The following is a 19,147-nucleotide window of genomic DNA, read 5'->3' as shown; positions in this document are numbered from 1 at the left end:
CGAGACACCAGTACCAATACATCACGAGACACCAGAACCAATTCATCATGGAGACCAGTCCCAATACATCACGAGACACCAGAATCAATACATCACGGAACACCAGTACCAATACATCACGACATACCAGTACCAATACATCACGGGACACCAGTACCAATATAACTTGAGACACCGGAACCAATACATCGGGAGACACCAGTACCAATACATCACGAGACACCAGAACCAATACATCACGAGACACCAGTACCAATACATCACGAGACACCAGTACCAATACATCACGTGACACCAGTACCAATACATCACGAGACACCAGTACCAATACATCACGAGACACCAGAACCAATACATCACGAGATACCAGTACCAATACATCACGGGACACCAGTACCAATACATCACGAGACACCAGAACCAATACATCACGGGACACCAGTACCAATACATCACGAAGCACCAGAACCAATACATCACGAGACACCAGAACCAATACATCACGAGACACCAGAACCAATACATCACGGGACACCAGTACCAATACATCACGAGACACCAGTACCAATACATCACGAGACACCAGAACCAATACATCACGGGACACCAGTACCAATACATCACGAGATACCAATACAATACATCACGAGACACCAGTACCAATATACATCACGAGACACCAGAACCAATACATCACGAGACACCAGTACCAATACATCACGAGACACACCAGAACCAATACATCACGAGACACCAGTACCAATACATCACGAGACACCAGTACCAATACATCACGAGACACCAGTACCACTACATGACGAGACACCAGAACCAATACATCACGAGATACCAGCACCAATACATCACGAGACACCAGAACCAATACATCACGAGACACCAGAACCAATACATCACGAGACACCAGTACCAATACATCACGAGAACACCAGAACCAATACATCACGAGACACCAGAACCAATACATCACGAGACACCAGAACCAATACATCACGAGACACCAGTACCAATACATCACGAAACACCAGTACCAATACATCACGAGACACCAGTACCAATACATCACGGGATACCAGTACCAATACATCACGAGACACCAGTACCAATACATCACGAGACACCAGAACCAATTCATCACGGGAGACCAGTCCCAATACATCACGAGACACCAGTACCAATACATCACGTGACACCAGTACCAATACATCACGAGACACCAGTACCAATACATCACGAGACACCAGTACCAATACATCACGAGACACCAGTACCAATACATCACGGGACACCAGTACCAATACATCACGAGACACCAGTACCACAATACATCACGAGACACCAGTACCAATACATCACGAGACACCAGAACCAATACATCACGAGATACCAGCACCAATACATCACGGGACACCAGTACCAATACATCACGAGATACCAGCACCAATACATCACGAGACACCAGTACCAATACATCACGAGACACCAGTACCAATACATCACGAGACACCAGTCTCAATACATCGGGAGACACCAGAGCCAATACAACAGGGGATACCAGTCTTAATACATCACTTGACACCAGTACCAATACATCACGTGACACCAGTCCCAATACATCACGTGACACCATTCCCAATACATCACGAGACACCAGTCCCAATACATCACGAGACACCAATACCAATACATCACGAAACACCAGTACCAATATTGGCTTGTTACTTACATTGTATTTGGGCCGCTAATAAAAGTACATTTCTACGACTGTATAGACTTCGGTACATGTCCTATTATCTATATGTCGAGACGTAACATAAAGTCGTGACGTAACATTTTACAGGGCATATGAACAGCTATAACCTATCGAACACCACCCTCGAGTTATCTTTTATCACAGATTGTGCAGATTCCCAACCCAGTGACACTGACAGATGATGGAGTGATACTCATACAAGCCTGCACTGGACGGTACGTGCATATTAATACTTGCTATGCTTAATACAACATACAGTGTAACGACATTTCTGAATATTTAGGGGCGGTGGGATAGCCTAATGGTTAAAGCGTTAGCTCGTCACGCCGAAGACCCGGGTTCGATTCCCCACATGGGTACAATGTGTGAAGCCCATTTCTGGTGTCCCCCGCCGTTATGTTGCTGGAATATTGCTAAAAGCGGCGTAAAACCAAACTCAGTCAGTCAGTCAGTCAGTCAGTCAGTCAGAATATTTAAATCAATTAAGTGGAAAGTAAATAGCAGAGAGAGAGAGAGACAGAGAGAGAGACAGAGAGAGAGGAGGGGAGGTATATCGAATTCATTTTATGGGAAAATGTTTTTCACCAGAATATTACCTTTTCTTTTGACAGCAATTCCTTTGTTTCCACCAAGAAGCTAATGTTATCAATGTTTGTTGGTCTAATAGCATATGCAATTTTAACCAAGTTATTATAATCAGCCACTCCCTCTCAAACCTGATGTCTCAGTGTGAAAGCTACCAACAGGTTCACAGGAGCATGCTTCAAACGAATGAGTTGTTAAAATTGATTCAATATGGCAGGTGACATGGGAACCTGCCAGATTATTATATGTCAGTGTTTTCCTTTTATTGGAAACGCGTTATACTGTTAGTATTAACAACAGATATATATCCGCCTGTTTATATATATTATAATGCAGCGGCGTAAAACAAGACTCACTGTATCATAAGCTTATCTCTCCCACTACACTGCTGTCGGCGATGAAGACCTCTATATGATCCCAGCATGATGTGTGGTGTGTCGCCACTCTGATTAGATAAACGCTGCAGGAGTTTGTGTAAACAGATAACAGAATGTGTTAACAGATAACACAAGATTCCTTTGTCGACATCACACAAGTACGGTCAATCAGTAACCGATGTTACGCAAGCAAGAACCCTGCTAACAGTGAAATATTAACCGCAAGTAAGAGCCCTGCTAACAATCAAATAGTAACCGTGGGTAAGACTACCATAGTCCTTTAGGACAGGTGTTATAATTACAAGCAGGAAGTCATATCACACACGTAAGGACCTTACTAACAGTCCTACAGGTACAGAGGTTATAATTACAAGCAGGAAGTCATATCACACACGTAAGGACCTTACTAACAGTCCTACAGGTACAGAGGTTATAATTACAAGCAGGAAGTCATATCACACACGTAAGGACCTTACTAACAGTCCCTACAACAGTCCTACAGGTACAGAGGTTATAATTACAAGAAGTCATATCACACACGTAAGGACCTTACTAACAGTCCTACAGGTACAGAGGTTATAATTACAAGCAGGAAGTCATATCACACACGTAAGGACCTTACTAACAGTCCTACAGGTACAGAGGTTATAATTACAAGCAGGAAGTCATATCACACACGTAAGGACCAGTTACTAACAGTCCTACAGGTACAGAGGTTATAATTACAAGCAGGAAGTCATATCACACACGTAAGGACCTTTACTAACAGTCCTACAGGTACAGAGGTTATAATTACAAGCACATATCACACGTAAGGACCTTACTAACAGTACAGGACCTTTACTAACAGTCCTAACAGTCCTACAGGTACAGAGGTTATAATTACAAGCAGGAAGTCATATCACACACGTAAGGACCTTTACTAACAGTCCTACAGGTACAGAGGTTATAATTACAAGCAGGAAGTCATATCACACACGTAAGGACCTTACTAACAGTCCTACAGGTACAGAGGTTATAATTACAAGTCATATCACACTAATGTAAGGACCTTTACTAACAGCCCTACAGGTACAGAGGTTATAATTACAAGCAGGACAAGCAGGACAGTCATAATTACAAGCAGGAAGTCATATCACACACACGTAAGGGACCTTACTAACAGTCCTACAGGTACAGAGGTTATAATTACAAGCAGGAAGTCATATCACACACGTAAGGACCTTACTAACAGTCCTACAGGTACAGAGGTTATAATTACAAGCAGGAAGTCATATCACACACGTAAGGACCTTACTAACAGTCCTACAGGTACAGAGGTTATAATTACAAGCAGGAATTCATATCACACACGTAAGGACCTTACTAACAGTCCTACAGGTACAGAGGTTATAATTACAAGCAGGAAGTCATATCACACACGTAAGGACCTTACTAACAGTCCTACAGGTACAGAGGTTATAGTCAGATGAACCTGTGTCACTTGATGGGGCCATTAAATGACGTTTCATTACCAGAAACATATTTTACAAAAATTACCAGTATCCCAGTCCTGTTCCTCGTTTAAAATCTCAAAATATTTTGTAAAAAGACGAGATTGCACTATGGTGACATAGGTCAGTCAATGAACTAACTACAGGTGTACTTGTGTTAAAGCGAGGTCATTAAGATAACATGATCCTGTATTGATCGCCTTGACAACTTGAAACTTCGATAATGACGACGATTATCATTTTTTTTCATAACAAAAAGCGTTTCTGTGAATTAGTAGATAATTCAAATGTGTACATCGTGGTTCCATGCCTCGTACTGACTTTAACTGACCAAGTATTACCCTTTTCTACTGCCATGGTAGAATGTGCAGTTATATTAACATCCATACCATGTTATTTAGATTCCTCCTCAATGTCAGAGGTGCCTCACTACAGGATGAGGAACATCACAGTCCTGGCTGCTGCTGCGATGACGGTAACTTTCCAGTGTTATAACTTATAATTGATATATGATATATCGATATATGAATATATATCTCCTGCAGCGGTGATAGTAACGCATAGTTTCCAGTATTATGATTGATATACCATATATCGTTATAGAAATATTGTTCAGAAAACAGTGAACGATTGCCATTCAAGCCGGCAATTTATGCCTGAATGCATGCATGATGCACGTGCATCTCGATTTTAATGTTGTGTTTGTGCAAAATCTTCCCTTTCCACATTAAAAACCATTTCAAACATCAATCTCAAACAATACTTTATTGGGCAAAACGGCCATGATTCATGTTTTCCCCAAACTTGACTTCCGGTGTATGTTTAAAAAAATTAGGTTCAAATACTCCATTGAGACTTTAACGTCATTTCCAATATTGCGATGTTTCTTTTGCCTCTCAGTATATATATTCTGTCTGCATATTCACAGATAGTGTCCTCAGCTACGAGTGTCACTGGAAGTTTCTTCACATTGGGTAAATATTGAAACACTGTCATGTAAATCACAAAGTCTCAAAGGGTATGGATTACACGTATAAGTCGAAAAAGCAGTTGTTTTCAAAAGATACACCATGCTTCAACATAGGTGATTTCAGTAGCGTAGTCTACAATAGCATACAAATACATTAGTATATATATAGTTGTCAACAACATCCCTACTCTTTGAGATCGTGGACATAAAAACACAGGTATCACAATCCTGACGTTAATATTACATTTACATCACGTCTGTACCCTGTTCAGACTGTGTGAGCAGGGACCTGGCCTTCCTTTGTACAGACACCGCCGATTATGACGTTGCATTGCCCCCAGGATGCAACGCGGTAGGGACAGGGGGCAACTATAGCCTCACAACACACTGCTTCGGCGACACGGTAAGTTCTACAGCATTACGCTTCCACCGTCAACTCTGTCCAACTATTTCATGCAGTTGGTATCTATCTTTATCATCCATAACTGTGTTCCACAGGAGATATCGCTTGTGTGAGATCATATGATATCTCCTAGGATCTATCTTTTGACAGTAGATTTGGTATAATCCCTATGCTATGACGTCATCAACTTATGACGTCACAATCTATCTCGCTGCATCTGCAAGTCTATCCAGTGTTGAGAGATGTACATCTTCATTGAAAACTAATGAAGAATGATTTTTGATGATAAATAGAATCTCACCCTCGTGTTTACATATCTTATATCAACACTCGTTGATCTATCTATCTATATCCTCGGCAAGCCTCGGATATCTATCTTTATAAACTCATGTTTATATAATTGATCTCATCTATCTATCTAGATTCTCTATATCTATCTATCCATCTCTCCATCCATCCATCCATCTATCTATCTATCTATCTATCTATTTATCTATCTATCTATCTATCCATCCATCTCTCCATCCATCCATCCATCCATCCATCCATCCATCCATCCATCCATCCATCTATCCATCCATCCATCTATCTATCTATCTATCTATCTATCTATCTATCCTGGTACAGAAAGTCTTTGTGGTCTTCCGTAAACTGAACGATACCTCCTACCATCTGACCGGGGGCAGAGGCACGAGGTTATTCACCGTTACCTGTGAGGAGAAGCTCACGCAAGATGGGGCACCTGCAACTGTAACAACAGTCGTCAACGTACACGCGTGAGTTTAGGCCGGTGTACTCAGGTAGTGCCACTCACTCACTCAAGTACCCTCATGATCACTTAAGCACTCAATCACTAACTTAGGCACATATTCAAGCACGTACCCAAGCAAAAACACCGACCTATGTTGTACACCTTAAGATGCCGCTCATCCACTCACTCACTCATTCACGCACTTAAGCACTTATCCAACCACCTACCCAACCTTCCCAAACAGTGCACCGTAAGGTGCCGCTCACTCAAACACTCACTCACTCATTTAACCATCCACTCACCCACTGACCCACTCATCCACCCACTCACTCACTCACTCACCCACTCACTCACTCAACGACCCACTCACTCACTCAAACACATAACCACCCACAAACCCACCTACCAACTCCCTCTCCCAAGAACCCAACCACTCACCAATCCACTCACATACTCACCAACCTTCAAACAATGTACTCACTCCTATTTACGACAGAGATGCTACCAACGATCATCTGCATGTACATGTGCCGGTATCTGGGCTGACGATGTTGGTAACGACTGACGATCCGGCGGAGTCGTCAGCAGATCTGCACCCTGTGACAGGGGAGGTTAACCTGGGCCAGAAGATGTTCCTTGTCATCAGATCAAAGAAATCAGGTAAAATGATATTAGTTGATCTAACTCTGTTAGAAAGTCAACACTTGTAAAGTAAACCAATGTCCGAGTCGGAGAGTCCGTGGACAGACGACCGTGATCGGCAACCTGACTCCTGTGTGTTTCAGTGTCTTTAGTCGCACAATGTACAACATGAGGCACAGACCGCCTCCGTGGTGTAGTGGTTAGAGCGTCCTCCCGGAGTGCGGAAGGTTGTGGGTTCGATCCCCGACCGCGTCATACCAAAAGACGTTAAAATATGGTAGTTGTTGATCCCTGCCTGGCGCTCGGCATTAATGGGTGCAACAAGGACTGGTCGGCTCGGAGTCAGTATGATGTGTCTGAGTGGGGTATTCATGCTTCACTGTGGCATGGTATCTCAGTGGGCTAGCACTATAAAACCAGCTTCAGTCTGGGCTAGTACAAGCAGCCGCACATACACATACACACGCATGCACGTCGTCATATGAACGAAATATTCTCAAGCACGACGTTAAACCCAATTCCACCACCACCACCACATGAGGCACAGTGCTGTCTCTTTGTGTAGAGACCTGTGAAGATAGAACTGGTCTTCAGTAACCCATGCTTGTCGTAAGAGGCGACTAACGGAATCGGTTGATCAGGCTAGCTGACTTGGTTGACACATGGCATCGTATCCCAAATGGTCAAGCTATTGATCACTGGATTGTGTGGTCAAGACTCGATTATTTACAGACCGCCGCCATATAGCTGGAATATTGCTGAGTGCGCCGTATAACTAAATTCACTCACTCACTCCTGGGGTAGAATACGTCTTCAGAATTGCAATGTGCAATAATTGGGAACTTCTTGTTTCTTCAACGGAACAAACATGATGCTGTGGTCGGTTTATCTCATAATATGTGATAAATGAATTAGTGAGTGAGCTTAGGTTTACGCCGCTTTTAGCAATATGCCAATAATATCACGGCGAGTGACACCAAAAATGGGCTTCACACATTGTACCCATGTGGGGAATCGAACCCATGTCTTCGGCGCGAAGAGCTAACGCTTTAACCACTGGGCTACCCTACTGCCCCTATGGATTAAATATACCTCTACGGGAATGAATATGTCACAATGTCATTACATGTATGTAATATATAAGATATACCCTGTGTGCTTCAGGTCAAGGTCAGTTCTTCCTACCTCGTCATTGCATAGCCAAGTCAGGCCCTCCCCTAAACCTTACACTCCCTCTGTGGAACGATACGTCAACACACAGGTAATGTATATAACAGCTTACTGTTGACTCACGTCAGTTGTTGACTCACTACTCGCAGTCTAAACCAATTTCCCACGTTAGATAACGGATTTTCACCTGACTATAGTCCGTTTGGCTCAAAATCGGACCGATGAATTGCAATCTAACTCGAAAACTACTAAACATATAATACTCAATGAAACGCCGATCATAATCAAAACATCAGAACAACTCTGTGATTTTTTTGCAGAATTTATGTCCTAAAAATAAAAATGTTGTTTAACAAACTATCATTAAAATTTTAACACGGTTCACTATTTGTTACGAGGGAGGACTGCAAAGAGAGGAACAGCCAGGTGTAAGCGGAGCACGTGCACAAGTGCCGACAAAGTTATTGAATCACTTACCTGTGCTGTGCTGTCGCCATCATTTCTCACACACCTGTACTATATGTTTATTAGTTTTCGAGTTAGATTGCAATTCATCGGTCCGATTATGAGCCAAACGTACGGACTATACACACAGAGAAGGGAGGGGGTGGGGTGGGGGGTTTCGGGTGGTAGGAGATTGATCTTCGTCACCTGGGTGAAACCCACGGAATAGGTACGGTGACAGATAAATGATTACCTCTTGCCAGGTGAATTTGTCCTGAATATGTCAAGCGTTTTCAAAAAGAAAGTAGACTAGAACGAGTCTACAATGTAATTAATGGTTCAGGGCCCCGTCTCACAAAACTCTCGTAGCGCTACGACTATCGTAAGTCAATGTTACAGTATAGGAGGTAGGAATGCTACGAGGAAAGTTACGAGATCTTAAGCTTACGTGAGCTTTGTGAAACGGGGCCCTGACCACGACTATGAAACCCGGGTTATATACTAATCACACTTTGCTAAGGATCACAAAAAAATCACAACTTTACTTCAACGTAGATTCATAATTTGAAAGTGTATCCATTTAAAACTGGACAAATAATAATATGGTAACCCCTCTTTAGGCAAACAGTCACTTTAATCTAACCTTATGCACCTGATACATGAGTAACCATAAAAATGGTTTTCATGGCACCAATCAACCATTTTGAAAAAATCATGGAACGAGTCAGTGTCAAGTACACAACACCTGTCAATAGCAGGTATGGGATCCACAAGATGCAGTGACATACTGAAACCTAGGATCCATGCTTACAATAGGCTTAGATATTTAAACCAAATTTGACCCCACATCATAGTTTTCTGTTGAATCCATGATTTGATCCTTAGCAAAGTGTGAATAGTATATATAAAACAAAAACAGCAGGTGCCGTAAACGTTTTAACGGTCAACAGCACTTAACATCTAACTCGACCAATACAGCTACTCATTGCTGCGTGTTGAATCTCATGTTGAAACCTAAAAGTTAACCGGGAATCAGCCCATAAAAGAACTAGGTGCCAAACCATCCTAAAGAAAGAAATGAGCCATAATTAACAAGTTCAATATTGAATTCAATAATCTGACTAATTTCACAAATCAAAACAAATCAGTACAAATGTATGACTATTGCAGTATAAAATTGCGTGTCACTACAAATTGTGAGGTACTAAACACAAGAGCAGTGATTGTAGCACTTAGTCTATCAACCTCTCAGCAACACTAATCCAACTTGAAACTAGTGAGTGAGTGAGTGAAGTTGGTTTTAACGCCGCTCTTAGCAATATTCCAGCAATATCACTTCGGGTGACACCAAAAACGACTAGGGCGAGGCAGGGTATATACCTATATGATTATCACAGACAATGCTGGTCTGCTGGTGACTTGAGATGTAATCTGATGAGTGAACGTTCATTTTATACCCCCCTGGAATAGTCCGTTTGAGTGAACTCTCATTATATACCCCCGTGGAATAGTCCGTTTGATAGGCATTTTAGAAGTTGATCAGTTATAAGAAAGTTAGATACTTTGTGGAAGGTATAAGAGTCTATACCGAAATGTCGCATCATAATACATGTATAATAAAGATGTTGCCATTTATCTTACTTTTTTATCCTCTGGAATATTATTGAATGAGCTTGTATCTAAATTGTTTAGTCTCCCTCACAGTCAGTGAACCACATTATTTTCCCTACTGCCTAGCCCTCCCTGCAATGATAAAGCCCTAAATGAAGCAAGTCTAGAATCTCCCCATTCAGGCACTAAGCGTTAGTCTACAAATCATTCTAGGCTGTTCACAGCATCTGGAGAAGCCTTTTGAGTTGTAGCACAAGGCTAAATATAGCCCAAGGTTAAATATATTACACCACGGAAACTCACTGAATCTAGAAGAACAATGAATAACAGGTGAAACATTGTTGTACATCATGTAACACTGCCTGACAACATACTACAGTGGGTATTTCGTACAGTCACTGCATCGACCACCCCAGCCTTGCTGACGAGTTCACCGTCTATAGAAACGGCAGACACGGCTACAACCTGGCGTTTCTTCCAGTCTACGCATTCTACTTCCAGCAGTTGTACGTCCACAACAACGTCGTCACCTACACCTGCTCCGTCACCGTGTGTCCAGACACTGCAGGACCAGGACACTGTAACCAGGTGAGCTATCACTGGTTGTCTGGGATACTGTAACCAGGTGAGTCACGCTGGTAGTGTGGGATTATGCTATTAGGTGAGCTATCGCTGGTAGTGTGGCATATTGTAACTAGGTGAGCTATTACTGGTAGTGTGGAAACTGTAACCAGGTGAGCTACCGCTGGTAGTGTGGCATATTGTAACTAGGTGAGCTATCACTGGTAGTGTAGAATACTGTATCCAGGTGAGCTATCATTGGTAGTGTGGGAAACTGTAACCAGGTGAGCTATCACTGGTAGAGTAGGACACTGTATCCAGGGGATCTATCACTGGTAGAGTAGGATACTGTATCCAGGTGAGCTATCACTGGTAGAGTAGGGTACTGTATCCAGGTGAGCTATCACTGGTAGTGTAGAATACTGTATCCAGGTGAGCTATCACTGGTAGAGTAGGGTACTGTATCCAGGTGAGCTATCACTGGTTGTCTGGGATACTGTAACCAGGTGAGCTATCACTGGTAGAGTAGGATACTGTATCCAGGTGAGCTATCACTGGTAGTGTGGGAAACTGTAACCAGGTGAGCTATCACTGGTAGAGTAGGATACTGTATCCAGGTGAGCTATCACTGGTAGTTTACAATACTGCAACCAGGTGATCTATCTTTGGTAGTCTGGGATACAGTAACTAGGTGAGGTATCGCCGGTAATGTGGGATACTGTAGCCAGGTGAGGTATCACTGGTAGTGTAGGATACTGTTACCAGTGGAACTATTGCTGGTAGTGTAGGATACTGTAACCAGATCTATGCTCATGAATGCTGGATTGTCTGGTCCAGACTCGATTTTTTACAGACCCCCGCCATATAGCTGGAATATTGCTGAGTGCGTCGTTGAACAAACCAACTTCAGGATCGAGTGATGTGTCCATCAACGTACTACGTCTGCAGGGAGTGAGTGTGTTTAGTTTTACGCCGCTTTTAGCAATATTCCAGTAATATCACGGCGGGGGACACCAGAAATGGGCTTCACACATTGTACCCATGTGGGGAATCGCTTTAACCACTGGGGTACCCCACCGCCCCTGAGTCTGGAGATTATACTACTACTATATATTTCAGGAATTACAGCGACTATCTTCCAACAAAACACAGTGCATCAAGCAGGGACTAGCGACTGCACGGAAACGTCGTGAAGTGGAGTCGACGTCAACATCGCACACGACGACCCTGTCAGTTACAGTCAGAATAAGTAACTTCAACCTTGGCCAGGCGAAGGAAGGTTGGTTCCAGAGAAACATCAGTTGAAGCTGAAGCATTAAGCATTAACCGCTTCACGAACACGACTGCAGCTGCCACTTTTGTAGCATAAAATATTATAATATAATCGTTGCTTCGATTATTTAGTCGGTGCTTGGGTGCGTATACTCGTTATTTCAAATATTTTGCTTTGAGTATTTTCTCGTTTCTTCGATTAATTTCTCGTTGCTTCGAGTATTTTCTCATTACTTCAGGTTTCTTTAGAAACGTGAAATTTCGAGGATTTTCACTTTCCTTCGATTATTTTCTCTTTGATTCGGGTATTTTCTCGTAATTTTAAATATTTAAGCATTTTCTCGTTACTTTAATAAATTTCTCGTTGCTTCGAGTATGTTATCGTTACTTCAAACATTTTCTCGTTACTTCAAGTTTCTTTCAAAAACCCAAAGCAACGAGAAAATAACTTAAACAACAAGGAAATGATTGAAACAACGAGACAATATTCATAAGCACCGATAAAATAATCGAAGCAGCGAAAATTTGCGCTGAAGAATATTTTATGCTACAAAAGTGTCAGTATTTGGCTTTCGTACCACAGCAATATGTTTCAGCCAAGATAATAGTTTTACTTTATGTTACACCTGAGATTTTGGCTTCCAATGTTTTCGATATCTGATGCTTTGTTCTGTATAGAGTTGGGTACCGACTGGAACAATGGGGCAAAAGATGTAAAATAAAACGTTTATTCTTGTACAATGAGGATGAAATAAATTTGCATAAGAATTGGTTTATATTGACATATGGACGGGGGGCAAAGAAAGTACATGTATGTACCCATGTTTGACGATGGCTAAAATGAAACAAACAGAAAATATCCTCTGATGGTGATGATCTGATATGAGTATCTTTGGTGAGGTGAGGTGAGGTCAGATGAGGTTAAATTGGGTTTAACGTCGTGCTTGAGAATATTCCGCTCATATGACGACGTGCATACGTGTGTATGTGTATGTGCGGCTGCTTGTACTAGCCCAGACTGAAGCTGGTTTTATAGTGCTAGCCCACTGAGATACCATGCCGCAGTGAAGCATGAATACCCCACTCAGACACATTATACTGACTCCGAGCCGACCAGTCCTTGTTGTACCCATTAATGCCGAGCGCCAGGCAGGGACCAACAAGTACCATATGTAACGTCTTTTGGTATGACGCGGTCGGGGATCGACCTTCCGCTCTTCGGATCTTCGGCCGTATCACATGTACATGTGTTATCTCAAGGAGTATCTCATAACGGTGTGCACATGGAGTGTCAAAATGTCACAGTAATTGGTAATGAGCAAGGTAAAATTATGAATTTTCAAGAGTACACCTTCTTTGACCCGTAAGGAACTATGATGGTGGTGGTGCTATAGCTTAAGGGATAAATAAGAGTGAGTGAGTTTAATTTTACGCCGTTTTAGCAATATTCAAGCAATATGACGGTGGGGGACACCAGAAAGGTGCTTCACACATAGTACCCATGTGGGGAATCGAACCCGGGTCTTCGGCATGGAGAGCGAACTCTTAAAAATGTGCAGAGTTGCGTCACTTGGTTGTACCAGGATCCGTGTGTTGTTTTGCATCGTAGTTCAGGAATCGTAGGTTCCTCAGGTGATACAATGCCATCTTGGATCCGCATCCCTCCTAACTGACATCATCTGTTCTCAATCATGCTTACAGGCCGTGATGTAATTGAATTTTAGTTCCACGCTACGTTAAACATAACCCACACGAAATAATCCAATCTATGTGTATTTCATACAGGGTCGTCGTCGTCAGGTGTTGTAATCATCGCAGCAACAGGCGGCGTTGTAGTTTCGGTCATCGTCATCGTCGTGGTGTGTGCAGTGATGCGGATGGTGGTGACAAGACGTCGAAACAAGCATAAAGGACGTTTACAACGACCAGAATCTGGGACAGAACTGAGAAAATTCTGAATACAGGAAGTCACAGTATTAATGTACGTTTTTGTCTGAAGAACAAGCCAAGACCCTTTGTTGTATTGCTCAGGGTGCCGTTGTACAAAACGATCTTAGCGCTAAGGTGATCGTAACTCCCATACAACACCATGGTCTTACGACTGGCGCACCGCTAAGGCTGCTATGTACAACGGCACTCAGAACCACAATGCAGAGAAAGAAACAAAGATGTTGTCAGCATTGTGTCAGAAAACTAGACGAACCAGCATTGAAATTGCTATATCATGTGCTATTAAAACAATGTCCGTCAGAACTTGTCTCATCTGGTCTCTCTCTAGTTATGTTCTCAGGCCTGCTAGAAAGTTATTGTTGTGGGTTCGAATCCCTTAATCGCCATGCTTATATGTCTTGGTTTGTTTGCACCATAGACATGTTCCTTCAAGGTTGCACTCTCACACCAATCACTAACTGATAATATTCTTAACTGAAATACGAACCAAGGCACATATAACTGACTGAGTTTGGTTTTACGCCGCTTTTAGCAATATTCCAGCAATATCACGGCGGGGGACACCAGAAATGGGCTTCACTCATTGTACCCATGTGGGGATTCGAACCCGGGTCTTCGGCGTGACGAGCCAACGCTTTAACCACTAGACTACCCCACCGCCCCACATATAACTAAAAGCTCAGTCTCGTACTCAATCATTCCCTCATTCACTAAACTAGTTATTGCAACTCTGGAATGTTTAAAACAGGGGGTATTTGACTAAAGGCTCCCTCTCTAACTCACTCATTCACTCACTTACCAGGCGCGTAGCAAGCCAAATCTTTCGTATAAGCCAGATAGGTTGCAAAGCTTTATATTTAGATAGTATTGAGGGCTTGCCCAGCCTTTTTAGCAAAAAACATGTGTAAGCCCGGGTTTTTTCATAATGGGAGCTACGCCCCTGCTCACTAACTAAAGGCTCCCTCTTTAACTCATTCACTAAATTAGTTGTTGTAATACCTAACCGGAAGGTTTAAAACAGGGGGTATTTAACTAAAGGCTCACTCTCCACATCGAACTCACTCATTCACTAAACTAGTTGTTGCAATACCTAACTTGAATGTTTTCAAAGGGATATTAACTAAAGGCTCACTCTCCACATCTAACTCACTCATTCACTAAACTAGTTGTTGCAATACCTAACCGGAATGTTAAAACAGGGGGTATTTAACTAAAGGCTCCCTCGCTAACTCATTCACTAAACTAGTTGTTGCAATACCTAACCGGAATGTCCGGATTTCGATCATACCACTACTGCAGACCCAAACAGAAGCATTTGGGTAGGTACAGCGGCGGAGTGTCTGTTTTTGTGAAACCCGATATTGACGAGTATATGTACAGAGTGCTTGAAGATTGTGAAGATTGTGTTGTTCTTTTGTTTCAATCCACGAGACTTGGACTTGACAAAGATATTGTGTTAATGTTTGTCTACATATCACCTGAAAACTCCCCTATATACATTGGTAAGGATTTTGATGGCATTCAGCGTTTGGAACAATATGTCGAAACCATAAAGCATAATTTTTATCAGCATCATATATTACTTGTGGGTGATTTTAATGCAAGAATGAAAACATTTTTAGATTATATTCCCTGTGATGACCTCTACTATGTCCAAAACAACAGTGAGGACTACCCAAGTGATAACTTCCAAACTCCGCGCAATACGAAAGACAATATTAGATATAACAACTATGGAGTATCCCTTGCAGAAATGTGTTGTACACATGGTCTACATACTTTGAATGGAAGGTAGATGATGATAAGGAAGGCAACTTCACCTGTGTGACCCATGATGGTGCTAGTGTTGTGGATTACTTCCTAGCAAGTGCTGATCTATTCCCCTATTTCAGCTCTTTTGGTATTCATGAAAGAGACGAGTCAAAACATTTCCCTCTATATTGTTCTATTGATCTTCCTGGTGCAGCTTCAACTCAAAGGTGTAAAGATAACAATTCCAATCAGTCATGTGTTATGGATCAAGAGGCATGGATAAAATACAACTGGTCCCCTGAAATGTACAACATATTTCTAGTCGATTTTCATGAATTGTTTATGATGCAGTATGACACAATACATAAACAGATTGAAGAAAATGTGGAAGAAAGTGTCAAAGCATTAACTGATCTCTACCAGGCTGCAGCAGATAAATTCAAGAGAGTTTACAATAATTCTCTTTCCATGTATTCCAAGCAGCCCCCCTGGTGGGACTCCGAATTAGAGCATATCAAACAAAAGAAATACTCAGCTCTTAGAGCACATAGATCAAGGGGTGAAAACATTGATTCATATATATGTCAAAAGAAACTTTTCAAATCTACATTTCAACTGAAGAAAGACTTATATTATCAAGATCAAAGGAGAAAACTTAGTGACTCAAGAAATGACCCTAAACAATTCTGGAGCGTATTAAAATCAAATTCAATTTCTCGTTCAGAGACTCCTAATATCCCTGTAAATGAATGGCATGATCACTTTCGGAACCTTTTATATTGTGAATCTGCCAATAATGTTATCGAAGAGACATTATGTGAGGATATAAAAGACAACATGGCATCACAGTTGAATGATCCCTTTTCAGAACATGAAGTGTTTTCTAGTCTTCAAAACGTTAAGAGTGGCAAATCAGCAGGACCAGATGGCATAGCCGGTGACTTTTTCAAGGCTTCTAAAAGTTATATTGCACCATTATTAACTAAACTATTCAATAAGTTAGTTGAAGATGGCATTTTCCCTGAGACTTGGGGAAAGAGTATCATCTGCCCCTTGCATAAATCTGGAAGCAAACTGGACCCAAACAATTTCAGAGGTATTATTTTGATCAACTCAATGTGTAAAATTCTTACTTCCATAATCAATAACAGATTACAACAATGGTGTGATGACAACAACATAATCTCAGAGTTTCAAGCTGGCTTTAGACATGGTTATTCAACCACTGACCATATATTCACCTTACAAGCTATGGCAACCAAGTATTTATCAAAAAAGAAGGGGAAATTCTATTGTTTGTTCATAGACTTTACCAAAGCTTTTGACTGCATTAATCATCAAATATTGTTTAGGAGTCTTGTGAGCATTGGTGTGAAGGGGAAATTTATGAAATTTATCATCAAGATGTACTCATCATTATGTGCTTGTGTCAGAACTGATACTGGATTATCATCTTATTTCAACTGTAATGTTGGCACAAGGCAAGGATGTATTTTAAGTCCTCAAATTTTCATTATTTTTATAAATCAACTGTCACAAATGCTGGAGAATGATGGTGGAAGAGGTATTTTTATATCTTCACAAGCCAAGGATGTTTATTCTCTCCTATTTGCTGATGACAGTGCTATGCAGCCCCAAAGGAAAATTAATGTTGTTGAAAGGTTTTGTGCAGAGACTGGAATGAAGGTGAACCTGAAAAAGACTAAAATACTGGTATTTCGCAATGGAGGTCCGCTCAGGGATTATGAGAAGTGGTTTTTAAATGGAACACAAATTGAGGTTGTTAATATGTATAGATACTTAGGTATTGTGTTTACTCCAAGATTATCATGGACAAAAGCGAAAACCTGTTTATCGTCTCAAGCGAGGAAGGCCATATTTTCTATCAACAATTATCAAAAATGTTTTGGATATATTAACCATCATGATTTGTTTAAGATATTTGACTCTATGATTGCCCCAATACTCTGTTACGGATCTGAAATATGGGGAACAAGCTACTGTAAAATTATTGAAACTGTGCACACCAGATTTTGCAAGTCATTTCTTAAAGTCTGTAAAACTACCAATAACAACATGGTTCTGGGAGAGTGTGGGAGAGCTCCCCTCCAGTATCAATATATCTCAAGAGCAGTCAAGTACTGGTGCAGACTGATGCAGCTTCCACGAAACAGATTCCCTTATCAGGCATATCTAATGATGAAAACTCTAGACGATAATGGTAAAACAACATGGGCTTCTCATATTAGGTTGATATTATTCCAATATGGATTTGGTTGTTTATGGATATCTCAAGACATAGGCTGTATATCCACATTCATGGTAATTTTTAAACAGAGATTCAATGACTGCTTCACTCAAAACTGGCATGCATCACTATTTTCGTCACCCAAATGTAAATTCTATTCACAATTGAAATCATCTCTAAGCGTCGAACCATATTTAACCAGTGAATTGCTACCAAATCAACTCAGTTTCGGTGCTGTAACTTCAGACTCGCAGTGGAATGTGGCCGTCATACAAACACCCCATATAATGAACGTCTCTGCCTCTTTTGTCATGCTGCTGACCTTGATTACATCGAAGATGAATTCCATATTTTATTAATATGTCCAAAATATTCCCAACAAAGATCTGATTGTTTTTCAATATATCTGACTCAACAACCGACAATTGAAACCTTCATCCGATTGTTGTCATCAGACAATATACATATTTTAAAATCATTGAGTAAATATCTTTCACAAGTTCGCCTTAGAAGGAATGATTATCTGCAAAACAAATCAATACTAAACTTTACTTAGCTTTACTCAGTATGTATTTACTTTTGCCAAATGTATGTATCATGGGCCTAAATTACCGAATAAACCTGTCTGTCTGTCTGTCTGTCTAACCGGAATGTTTAAAACAGGGGGTATTTAACTAAAGGCTCCCTCGCTAACTCACTCATTCAGTTCACTGAACTAGTTGTTATAATTATTATTCCTAACCGAAAGGCTTACAAAGGGGATTCTCTAACTCACTCACTCACCAAACTTGGTGTTGAAATCTCTAACTGAAATACTTACAAATGGGCATTTAACTAACGGTTCACTCTCTTCCTCACTCATTAATTCACTCACTCACTAAACTAGGTGTAATATAACTGGAGTACCTACAAATGGGCATTTAAGTAAAGGCTAACTCTCTAACTCACTCATTCACTCACTCACTAAACTAGGTGTAATATAACTGGAGTACCTACAAATGGGCATTTAAGTAAAGGCTAACTCTCTAACTCACTCTTTCACTCACTCACTCACTAAACTAGGTGTTGTCATATAACTGGAGTACCTACAAATGGGCATTTAAGTAAAGGCTAACTCTTTAACTCACTCATTCACTCACTAACCCAT

The 19,147-nt window shown here is 41.2% G+C and overlaps 1 protein-coding gene across 2 annotated transcripts in view; it reads left to right on the top strand.

Moving 5' to 3' along the window:
- The first annotated feature begins 1,921 nt into the window (after positions 1-1,921).
- LOC124265037 overlaps positions 1,922-19,147 on the top strand; it is a 35,415-nt gene continuing 18,189 nt past the window's right edge. The window contains exons 1-10 of one of the 2 annotated variants that reach the window (XM_046699822.1): positions 1,922-1,986; positions 4,628-4,701; positions 5,155-5,200; positions 5,469-5,599; positions 6,227-6,375; positions 6,847-7,010; positions 8,157-8,253; positions 10,613-10,805; positions 11,898-12,057; positions 13,836-14,303. In XM_046699822.1, coding sequence (XP_046555778.1) covers positions 4,639-4,701; positions 5,155-5,200; positions 5,469-5,599; positions 6,227-6,375; positions 6,847-7,010; positions 8,157-8,253; positions 10,613-10,805; positions 11,898-12,057; positions 13,836-14,008 — 1,176 coding nt within the window. In that variant the 5' untranslated portion in view covers positions 1,922-1,986; positions 4,628-4,638 and the 3' untranslated portion in view covers positions 14,009-14,303. Of the gene's footprint in view, positions 1,987-4,627; positions 4,702-5,154; positions 5,201-5,468; positions 5,600-6,226; positions 6,376-6,846; positions 7,011-8,156; positions 8,254-10,612; positions 10,806-11,897; positions 12,058-13,835; positions 14,304-19,147 lie in introns of those variants that run through there. The other variant, XM_046699825.1, reaches the window with a different exon arrangement.

The sequence above is a fragment of the Haliotis rubra genome, unplaced genomic scaffold (genome assembly GCF_003918875.1).
Source record: "Haliotis rubra isolate DU_JTF1 unplaced genomic scaffold, ASM391887v1 Scf958, whole genome shotgun sequence".
Taxonomy (NCBI): domain Eukaryota; kingdom Metazoa; phylum Mollusca; class Gastropoda; order Lepetellida; family Haliotidae; genus Haliotis; species Haliotis rubra.
This window is presented reverse-complemented; position numbering and strand designations above follow the sequence as displayed.